The sequence below is a fragment of the Oncorhynchus masou genome, chromosome 5 (genome assembly GCF_036934945.1).
Source record: "Oncorhynchus masou masou isolate Uvic2021 chromosome 5, UVic_Omas_1.1, whole genome shotgun sequence".
Taxonomy (NCBI): domain Eukaryota; kingdom Metazoa; phylum Chordata; class Actinopteri; order Salmoniformes; family Salmonidae; genus Oncorhynchus; species Oncorhynchus masou.
Genome location: NC_088216.1, coordinates 29,602,037 through 29,613,532, shown reverse-complemented (window position 1 = coordinate 29,613,532; position 11,496 = coordinate 29,602,037). Strand labels below are relative to the sequence as shown.

Sequence of the window (11,496 nt, the reverse complement as noted above, 5' to 3'; positions counted from 1 at the left end):
ATGAACGAATGAAACAAATACCCCCCAAAATTTTTTGGGGTGTTTTATTTAATGACAGCGGTGACTTGTGTTCAACACTCCTCTATACAGGGGAAATACAATGTGTGTGTGGGGGTACCCAAAGTATAAGTGCTGCCCTCAGGCATCAACCCCTGCTCTGGTCTGGGTAGAAGTTGCATCTAGGCACAGATCTTGGGTCAGCTAATCCTCCACAAATGTCTTACCTTTTGTGGACTCCAGGAAGAGTAGTTGCTGCTTTTTCAGAGGCTAATGGGGATCCTAATAAATACCAAAATACCTGAAACATTACAGGGGGAAATGCAGGGAAGCTGACTCTAGAACAGTGTCTGAGGCAACTTAATTCAACTCCACCGTGGAAAGGGATGAAAAAGGTACAAACTACTTAGTATTCATTATATTATACGTTCCTGACCACGTGTCCTGACAGGATGAACAAGTCCGGACAAAACTCCTGGCCCTTAAACACAAATGAATGACAACATAAGTACACAAAACCAAAGAAGACAGCACATTGGACAATCAATGTCAAAAACATGACTTTATTATCTTGGATGAAATGTCCTATCAAGTACAAAAAAGGATCTCTTAAGAGTTGCCACAATCTGTTAAAAACATAGTATTTTTCCCCAGTTATGTTTCCTCTTACATTTACTAAAAAATGTAATATTTTCAGCAATATGAATAAATAAAAACAGATATTGTGATGAAGTTATTAAGAGATGTGTAGAACTGGTTGGTTCTTTAAAAAAGAAAATCTTCAAGAAGAGTCAACATTCTCCACCCCGTTTTAAATCAATATGCACACAATATGCAGCACTTTTAATATAAAGGGCAATTTTACCTAAATGTAGAGTTCACTTTGACAAAAGATAGAGAATATCTATTGAATGTACAGGTAGGCTTAGTTGCTGGTTAAAAATGGACAAAAATAAAAGTACTAATGCTCTAAAAACCTCTAAAATCTCTTTGTATATTGACAGCCATATTATACAATATGAAATACAAATGGTGGACGATGCATGTAAGAATAGAAACTGGAGTGCATGGTTTGAAATGCAAACAGGTCTGTGAATAGGACTGACAAACAGGCTTCGGTCACCTCATCTCTCAACTCAGTCCACCTCCGAAAAAGTTGTTGGCACTTCAAACCAGGGTTTCGGTTATCCCCATTTCAATTCAGGAAGTAAACTAAAACTCCATTGAAAATGGAAATTTCAGTTCACTTCCAAAACTGAAATGAAATTTACCCCAACCCCTCTTCAAACCTAAGGCTCCCCCTACTATTAAGTTGATCTTTAAGAGATATTAACTAAGAGCACCAGTGACAACTCTAAAAATGTTCTCCCCCCCCAACAAACAGTACTGCCTCGACACAATTATTACAGTTTAGAAGAGTTCCAAATATGATAAAAATGCAAGTTCCTAAAAAAAATCTTCATACAAACCCCAATTTAAAATAAAGATTCCTCAACTTTGACTTTCTGATTTACTGTTCTAGACCACAACATGTTTACTTGATGCAGTGGAAAACTCAAAAGCATTTGACTTAATCCTTTATAGGGGGCCTATGAGTTGCGAGATGCATGTGATCCAACCTTCTTGACAAAACATTGGGGGAGAGAGGGGAGGTTGCGGTGTGGATGGTCAGTACACTTAGGTTAAATATGCCCTTTAACGGTTTTCACATTCTCCAAGTCCATCCTCGGTTATTTTCCTGTGGAAGGACTTCGGAGTGCTTTTCTTGTTTTCATCGGATGAATGTCTTCAATTAAAAATGTTAGAGAAGCCTCTACATGGCAAGAAATAGAGCTTGTTTTCTCTGTCGGCTGTTTTATATACACCAATATTCCCATCTTAGGTGGTAACAAAGAAAAAGGAAAACAGAGGTTCAACGTCAGAAAAAAAGATTTTTTTACAAACAGGATAGCATTTCCACAGTGAGACATGACATAGAAATGGTCACTTGGGACTCTCCATGGCCTGTTTGGAGGTCAGGGCACATACATCTTCAAGGTGGCACCAAGTGAGTTCACGATGATCTAGGATCAGCTCGTTCCAAACACAAGCAGCCAAACAGGTGTGTGCCATTTAGACCCATTTCGAATGAGGGATCACGAGATGAGAAAGCAGAGACAGCTGGAAAGTGTCAGTGGTTGTCATCCCAAATGGAACCCTATTCCCTTTATAGAGCACTACTTTTGAACCAGGGCCCATATGGCTCTGGTCAAAAGTAGTGCACTATATAGGGAATATGGTAACATTTGGGACATACACAGTCTGAAATGGGAGTTGACCCCCAGGGAAGGAAGAATAGCTGATACAAAAGAGATGTGAGATTAGTTACGGAATAAACAACTTGAAAAGAGTCTACTGCTGCCTTGTTTCGTACTGCCCTTGAACGGCCCATTAGCTTATTGACTTCAGGGGGGTTTTCTCCCGCCATCCCTCCATTTCATCCACCAGATCGGAAGTGCTTTGAAGGAAGGAAACAGGCTGTGAACTGAAAGTCTGAGCCTCCCTCCCCCCGTCTGTTGGAGATGTGGTATCTCCCATCATGAATACTAAGGGTTTGGATAATGGAACCTTCCACTGCCAGTCTCTTCTCTTTCCACGGCCTTAGAGGTGGTTGAGGAGTGGCGAGGGCTCATACGGTTTGGTAACAAGGCCGTTCGGCCTGAAGCATGCGTCGGCTACGATCTTCGAGGAGTGTGTGCTGGTTTTAAACGGGGGTGTAACTCCCACTCCCAAGTCCGACAGGTGTGGTGGTATGTGTGTGGACACGTAAGAAGTAGCCTGGCTTCCCCATTGGAGTATGAGTGTTCAGGGGGAACCACATCGGCAGCCATTTTGACAGTAAGCTTTAGAAGGAGTGCCGACTGTGTATTCTAAGATGCTGTAGACTGCAGTTTGTTGTTATGAGACCTACAGAACGCAGAGAGAAGGGGAAACAGTTGATGTGATCGATTGACGTGTTTTTTTTTTTATTAAAAGCTTGACAAATCACAAAATATGCACGAGGGAATACAAAAACAGTTATTGGATGCCAGTGGGGTCAGACGTTTGAGCAGAGAGAGCAGCCATGTTGGTGTAATGTTCGTTTAATGTTCTATATGGCTTGTATATACAGTGAAAACATACCATGTAAATATGGGACAGTCGAGTTCACCAGAAATGAACTGCAAAGCTACACAAAAAACTATGACCCAAATACCATTATTTTTCTTTTTGAACATACAATACTCCTTCACAAAAGGATATAATATGCACATAAAACAATAACATTATACATTAATAATTCAGATAAAAGACTAACTGATAAATGTTGTTAATCTTTTAAAAATGGCCAGCTAAGAGGAGATACAATCTTTGCACTTCATCGACACAATAAATGTACTCCATTCAATTAAATGATAGGTCATCTGCACATGTGGAACTGAGTTGAATACAACATTACATGTGTGAGAAATGACTTAACATTTTAGCAAAATCTAATCACAACCATTTTGTGAACTAACCTTTTCGATACTTGATATTGTGCCTCACACATCACCAGATTGAGATAAACAGAAATGAACTCAACTTCCATCGAATATCTGTCGTCTTTGAAATGAATGTAAAAAAACCTAACAGATGTTTCCCTTGATTGCTGTTTGTGACCAACATGGCTGCCATTATCAAAATGGATAAATATTTTTAAAGTGTCTTTCCTTCTAAAAAATACAAAAAAACACACCTACGGTGTGGTTTATACTGTAAATATACTTTCTTACAAATAGTTTGATGCTGTTTTTAAAGACATAAAAACAGCAAGGTCCAGGATAGCCTAATGTTTTTTTTTTTTTTTTTAGAGTGACCCCGGCACCCAGCTCAGATTCCAACTACAAGGCCAGACTTATGACATCACAATCTGTAAGAGAGGGAGAGAGAATGGATGACATAAACACATGCAGGTGGAAGCACATGACCATAAGCACACAAACACACAATGCAGGCGGTGGGGAGGAGGTATAGATGCAAAACTACGTGCAAAAGACAGGAGATGGGATGCTAAGGACATTGAGCATGGATTGGACAGCTCTAAAGTGAAAAGGGTGGGATGAGCTCAGAGTTAAAAAGGTCAGAGTTGACTGACGAGGTCTTACCTGCTGGCTTTGAACCCTTTGAGCTTCTGGACGAAGAAGTTCTCAAGGACCTCGGCGCTCTGGTAGAACGGCGAGTCGCTGGGGTTGTAGTAACGGCAGTTGTCAAAGACTTTGGTCATGTCCGCCACGAATTCTGTCAGCTTGATGTAGTAGCGCTTCTGCAACCGCTCCTCCATCGTAGAAAGATCTAGAAGGGAGGAAGACAACAGAACATGAATCACCTCGGACGACTCTTCTCCAGCATCTCGCATAGTTGCTTCAAAAGTAATTGCAGTTTTTGTGGTGTGAATGTTTGATAGATATTCAAGTATGAGTCTGAAAGCGCAATACATCACTTGTACATCAACTTGACTGTCAGAAATCCCAGCTCAACGCCAGATTCAAGCCTCAAACTCTGGCTCGGCCCTTTCAAAGTGAATTACACGGGATGTAACCGAGCGGCCGACCAGTCAATTCTAGCAACATGCTGTCATCGTTATGACATTTGCCTTTGAAAGAAGTTGAAAGTTGACCCTCAATTATTACGATAGGTAGCGAGGTAAGCTAGCAACAAGCCTGGTCCTTCATAAATCCCCAAAGGGCAGCAGTGGTTTTCTCCGTGTCGCGCCCCAGGGCTCCATTTTAAACAAACATATCCGATTCTTAACCTTCCCTCACCCCCCACCCAGTCAGCAGACCGACCCCCCCGTGCCCATATCAAAGAGGGCCTTCTTCTCCGTCATCAGACTTCATCTACAAACCCCAAACTTACGCCGCCCGGACCGTCGTGGCTAGATTTGGCTTTTCTTTCTGCAGGGTGAAAAGGTTTCTTTTTTGCGGGCGGTGGACTAGAGTTTCCAGGCCCAAGTAGAATGCACTGTAGTGTAGAAGGGGGCTACTGTAGTGTCCAAGTGTAGAAGTCTCTGGGGTTTTTCCGCCAGCTCATTAATGGTTTGTTTGTGTGGAAGTTCAAAAAGGTCCTGTTGACACAAGTCCGCCTTTTTCATGGGCAGTTTGATCTGAGTTGGAGGCCTTTCCTCTCGAGCAGGGCGATGGGGTGTGTGTGTATGTTTGTGTGTAACAACTTAGGAGTCCCTTGTGATGACTATTCCACTTATGACAACAGCACATCTTTTTACAATGTTGAATCAATGCAAACCAGCAGAACTCTCCCCCCACTCACCCATTGGTTCCTTAATGACTCCGTAGTAGTCTGGGGCGTCGTTCGGGTCCACCGGCTCCAGGAACGGCCACGCCATTTTGTGAGCCTGAGAGAGGTAGGGAGAGAGAGGGAGAAAGAGAGAGGAGACACTTGAGAGACGTGCAGAAAAAGAAGGAAAACAAACAGAGTTTGAAAATTGCATTGGAAGCAGCTGGTTCAACACAGATGTGCTCCGTCTATGTCCGTGCCATGCGGACACAGAGGAGGAGGGGAAGAAGAGAGAAGAGAGAAGGAAGAGGGTGGAAAAACCCCTGTAGCCAGGGCAGTTGTCCAAGTGCCGCCCAGGGGACCAGCGTACAGATCAGATAAGAGATGAGAACAGAGGAAGGCTTTGTTTTGTACCGTCCCGATGCTACGCTAGGTAGAGAGGGAAGGGAGGAGGGAAGGAAGGGGTGGCATACCTGTAAGGAGCGCAGGATTCTCCTTAACCCCTCGTTATCCTTGTCGGTGAGCGGCGTGAGCACTGTCATGGCGTCCTCTGTGGACTGGCACTGCGGACACACGTACTGGTCGATGTGGTTGGCTTCGCTCTGCAGGATGCCCACGCAACGGCCGTGGTACCAGTTCTGGCAGCGGTCGCAGCCAATGTAGAACCTGAGCGGGGGCGAGGAGGAGGGTGGCAGGGGTGGGTCACGTTCATTGTGCTTGATGAACAGGACCCTGGTTTCTGTTCCAAGTCTGATTGAAGAAATAGACTCTGGCGTGTCTGAATACCCTAGTCGCATTCTAAATAGGTGGCATTTTGGGTATGTGAAATTAATACATTGTTATAGTAAGTAACATTTCAGAAAATGTGTATGCTTTCAAAGCCAGGGTGATGTAGACATACTCATTTCAGGTTTACATCTAGTAGAATTCACTGCACACTATTGGAGGAGAGGATAGTCTTTCGAGTCCCATGTGTATAGTGGAATAGGGAATGAGCTCTACCAAAATTAACAAATGTCGGGAATCGACGCATTTGCATTAGATGCAGTCTCAGTATGGATGAGCCTGGAATGCTGATATTTGTTGCTTGGAAGGTTGTTTTTAGTAAACAGTGCATTGCAAATCGCACGTAGTACGATTAGCACACAGTAAGTAGTTTCAATCAGTGGTGGGCAAGACAGATTTCGGACACGGCCAACGCCTAGACAGAAGGAATTCAAGCTGTTACATAGAACAACCTTCAACCTTAGACATCAAAGGAAATATGAAACAATACAATCTATAACTGAAACTAAACAAAAGCTCAACCGATATCACCATCTAATAGACACTATTATACGTTTTCGCCCATGAGGAACCATACAGACAAAAACACACACACACAGTCCTATGCACTTACTGTGCTTCGTCGTAGGGCGTTCGGCAGATGCAGTAGAGCTCCTCGGTCTTTCCCTCCTGGGCCCGCTTGCACTCGCTGCAGATGTAGTCGTCCATCTTCTTGGCGTCCTTCTCGGTGACGCCCACACACTCGCCGTGGTACCAGTTGGTGCACAGGTCACAGCCAATGTAGAACCTGGGAGAACACAGGACGTGAAAGAATGCCAAATCACTATGGGGTCATGTGAGGTCATCGTAACCACCATGGTTTCAGGTGCGTTTGTTAGGAATGTGTTGAATGCCATTTGTGTGTTGCCATAGTGTTTCAACTTCCTGGTTGATGACATTTCAGGAAGATAAATAATGGAGAGTCACCTGTTAAATTCCCAACACACCGCAATAGTTTCAGGTGAAATTGATCTTCACTTCTGATAATGTTTGAGCTTCCGAGTAAATGGTTAATGGTATACATTTTGACCGTCTCTTCAGAGAGGCATCGGCGGTAGCTTACTATACATTTAACGTGTTTGAACATGTATTGAGGCTCTATGTATGTCCCAAATGGCGCATATTCCCTAGTGCACTACTTTTGACTACAACCCAATGGACACCCTAATTCCAGTATAGTGTACTGCTTTTCACCAGGGCCCTGGTTGGGGAATAGGGTGCCATTTAAAACACAGCTGGTCTCTTACTTGGACTCGTCGTAGGGCGTTCTGCAGACACAGTACAGCTTGATCTCCTTCTTGCTGTCTGAGGTAGTGGTGGTGATCATCTTCTTCTTCTTGGCGTTAGCCGTTGACGCCGCGTCCCTCTCCTCCTCTCGCTTCCGCTTGTGGACGAAGGCCGCCGGGTTGAGTTGGGAGGTGTGTGCGAGGGCATGATGCGTGTGCGCGGCGGCGGCCGCCTGGTGGGCGGCGGCCTGGGCCCTTTCCTTGTCCCGCCGCAGCTTGGCGAGGTCCCTCCTCAGCTCATCCTGTGGAAGGAGATAAGGGTAGAAAGTAAGATCAAAAAGTGTATGTGTGAGAGTTGGACATCTGTGCGCAGCTCTGCTACCATGTGTCCATCGTGAGTACAGTATCTTCATGGGAAAACGCCGTGTGTGTGTGTGTGTGTGTGTGTGTGTGTCTGACCTGCGTCTCCAGCTGCAGCTCCTTGTCCAGTAGGGCTCTCTTCTTGAGGATCTCGGCCTTGAGTGTCTCCTTGTGCCGGCAGAGCAGCGACGACAGCTTGGTGGCATTGGCCTTGGTCCTCTTCTGCTCGCCTGCTTCCTCCTTCTTCCTCTTCTTGACCGCCTGCTTCTCGTCCTTGTCGATCTTGTCCAGGATGAACTTCATCACCTGGTTGCACACAATCATCCTGGGTGGAAGGGGAGAGAGACAACATGTTATAAGCCTTATAAGACATTATAAAGGCTCCTATACGCTTATAACAAGTTTAGCATTATACTGCCAGCCACACAACATCCTGGGGGGAGGGGGATAGACGTAATACTTGTTATGAGATATTGTAAAGACTCATACATGCTTATAGCCATTTATAAAGATGAATACCAACAGGAACCCAATCATCCCGAGGGAAGGGACAATGTACAGTCTTCTTTTCAGTGTTCCCATCGATGTAACAGGATAGTTAGCTATGAAGCTCATTTTCATCCATTTAAGGACATTTTGAAGTGAATATATTTTGGGGGGTTATTCAAATGATCAAATATAAACTGACTTGAAGGAAATGTAATGTATAATGTTTCCATACATCATAAACCCTTCCATCACCCGCTACCTCACACTACGAAACAAAACACTGTAAGCCAATCGGTAGCCATGCCACAAGGTCACATGTGACAGATGTCAAGAGTGTTTTAGTTCCCCGTGTTTATTTAGAGGTGGGGCCAGAGAGCGATGGAAAGATAGTGGCTTCCTATTGCTAGTCTGCTCTCTCTCTCTTTCTCACACACACACACACACAAGCTGGAGGTCACGGTCAACCATGGTTCCCAGACACTGGGGAGCTCTGGTCAAAAGTGGTACCCTACAACAGGATGCCATTTGGGACACACAGCCACAGTGCCCGGATTTGCCCTGCTCCAGGACTGTAGGTCTGGTTTAAACCCAGTGAGGAGGACACAACACATGGTCTGTCTGTGGTAACCTTTCCCATGACCCAGACACGTTAAATATAACCCCTGGCTTTCTCCATAGGGAGGGAGAGGATGACACCTCCACACACACGGCAGGTCAACACAAGGTCTGATCGTCATGGCAACAGCGCTAGCTAGCTCCTTGTCCCTCACCTCTGGTTCTCCTCTCTCTCGGCGGGGGACATGGGCTTCTTCTGCTTGAGGTGCTCGATCACTGCGTTCTGCTTCATCACCACCTGTCACAGAGGAGACAGAGGTCAACTCACACGTTTCTGTCCCAAATGGCACCCGATTCCCTCTGTCGTGCACTACTTTGGACCAGGTTCCATAGAGTTCTGGTCAAATGTAGTTTACTATATAGGGCATAGGGTACCATTTAGGGAGCATTCCATCTCAGGCCTCACACAGAGAAAGAACAGAGAAATGTCAAAGACGTGAAATATACAGGAAGCAGGTGTTTCTTACACCACAGGTAAAATACACGAATTGTAGAACGCAGACACATATACATTGGTTACTTCCCAAATGGCATCCTATCCCACTACTTTTGACACGGCCTCATAGGGCTCTGGTCAAAAGTAGTGCACTATATAGGGAATAGGGTGCCATTTCAGAGGTACAATAGTGTGTATGCACTAGACTAGGGGCGCATGCAAGCCACAAACGTACACACACACATGCAGATTTACACCCCCCCACACACACACACACACACACACACACAGAGGTAGCATTTAAAATAGACAAAGACGGTGGCGGGGGACAGCTTGGAAAATAAACCCGTCGTGGGAGCAGGCTTTATGAGAGGACTGTTTATGTGCCGATGTCAGAGAGAGACGGGGCTATTATAGTGTTACACCATCTGTGTCTGGCTGGCTGCCTGAACACACACACACCTCCCCATCATCCAAACACACAGACATACGCACACACGTAAGTACACATTTCTGATATTGACCACCTGTTTCTGGATGATGTGGCTCTGACTGGCTGCCGCCAGCGCCTGCTCCCGCTTGGCCTCGGCCGCCAGCCTCTTCTTCTGCTGCTGCTGCTCCCTCAGCTGCTGGATCCTCTGGAGCTGCTCCTGCACGCTGGCTGTCTGGATGGTCACCACGTTCTGGATCGAACCTCCAGGCTGGGCTCCACCGACCCCGGGTTGCTGTATCTGGATGGGAAGCTGGAGCTTGATCTGCTGGGGGAGAGCGCCTCCGGAGGTCCCCTGTTGGGCCTGGAGCTGAGCCAGGACCTGGACCTGTTGCTGGAGGCCCGGGACGGTGATGAGCTGGTGGGGGGAGCCCTGGAGCTGGAGGGTCTGCTGGGGCCGGCCCATGGGGGTGCCGGGGGGGTGTTTGAGGGACTTGACCTGGAGGGGGGTTGGGGATTGGATGGGCATGTGGGCCTGGGTCTGGGAGGGGAGTTGGCTCTGGGGGGTGGCGGATGGGGGGGTGCTGGTGGCCAGGGCGGCCCCGGCCTGGATGGGAGCTGCAGCCTGCTGGGCGGGCTGGGCAGGGGCCTTGGTGGTCTGACCCGGGGCGGTGGGGGCTGAAGGGAGCAGAGAAAGAGGATGGGCAGACCTTTAGAAGACACACAGGCTATGAATAGTTTATACAGGTAAATATTTGAAAGGTAAAACAATGATCTGCGAGTGTGTGTGTGACTGCTGGTGGGTTCTGGGTCCTGTTCAGTGGGCACTAAACAGGATAAAACACTTTTGACGTACGGCCGTAACCTCTCACGGTTTGTTTGAAAACATTTCCCCCTTTTGTGTCAACTGAACACAACCCTGCAGTGGATGATGGCGACCGTGTGTGTCCGTATCCGTGTTAATAATACACACGATTGTCAGCTCCTTTGACTACCTGTGGAGGTTGGGGTAGCGGCAGGGGCCATGGGGGTGAAGAGGAAGCGTTGGACCTGGCCGTTGGGCATGGCCGCCTGCATGAGCTGCTGACCGGGCCCGGGGATGACCGTGACCCCCTGGGGGATGACCTGCAGCTGGCCCGTGGCCTGGCCCTGGCCCTGGATCATCACCGTCAGGCCCTGGGCCCCGCCGCCTGGCCGCTCTACTGCCTGGCTCTGCTGCTTCTGATGGGGGGAGAGACAGAGAGATGAGGGAGGGGTGATGTCTTTGGAGGTAGTTTAGAAGTACAACGGTAGCCTGGTCCCAGATCGGTTTGTCATGCAATATATTACAACGACCATAGGAGTTGGCTCAACAAACTGATCTGGATTAGGCAAGGGTGCACTACTTTAAAAAAAAAAAAAAAAACAGACCGTGTTGAAACTAGCACATATAGATATACTAACAGGGACATGAAAGGGAGTTATTCTGGTTGAATAGGACTAAAATCAAAACAAAGTTGTTTTGAAAGCTGCAGAATTATGATACACTAGGTGGGCAGAGCAGAAGCCTGTAGTCCTACTGTTGCCTAACATCAGTAGAAGGGTTATTATGAGGTAGCTGATGTTACCTGGGTGAGCTGGGTGAGTTGTGCCAGGGTGAGTTTGACCTGGCCCTGCTGTGCCCGCTGCTGGGGTGTCTGGGCCGTGTTGGGCTGGCCCGGGGTTTTGGGGGCACTGCCCACCCTCTGCCCGGCCACGGTGGTGACGGGGCTGGCACCTGAGATGGCTGTGGACACAGCCTGCCCACGGATGATCTGGGTCACCACCTGCTGGCCAGCCTGACC

General features: G+C 47.0%; 1 protein-coding gene across 4 annotated transcripts in view; it reads right to left on the bottom strand.

Moving 5' to 3' along the window:
- Window positions 1-540: 540 nt before the first annotated feature.
- Window positions 541-11,496, bottom strand: part of LOC135539363 (nucleosome-remodeling factor subunit BPTF-like) — a 52,992-nt gene continuing 42,036 nt past the window's right edge. For all 4 annotated transcript variants that reach the window (XM_064965193.1, XM_064965196.1, XM_064965194.1 and 1 more), the window contains exons 22-32: window positions 11,281-11,495; window positions 10,669-10,894; window positions 9,771-10,351; window positions 8,963-9,045; window positions 7,803-8,028; window positions 7,365-7,645; window positions 6,692-6,865; window positions 5,766-5,958; window positions 5,326-5,410; window positions 4,164-4,350; window positions 541-2,943 (exon numbers count right to left, since the gene is read on the bottom strand). In XM_064965193.1, coding sequence (XP_064821265.1) covers window positions 2,907-2,943; window positions 4,164-4,350; window positions 5,326-5,410; window positions 5,766-5,958; window positions 6,692-6,865; window positions 7,365-7,645; window positions 7,803-8,028; window positions 8,963-9,045; window positions 9,771-10,351; window positions 10,669-10,894; window positions 11,281-11,495 — 2,288 coding nt within the window. In that variant the 3' untranslated portion in view covers window positions 541-2,906. The remainder of the gene's footprint in view (window positions 2,944-4,163; window positions 4,351-5,325; window positions 5,411-5,765; window positions 5,959-6,691; window positions 6,866-7,364; window positions 7,646-7,802; window positions 8,029-8,962; window positions 9,046-9,770; window positions 10,352-10,668; window positions 10,895-11,280; window position 11,496) is intronic.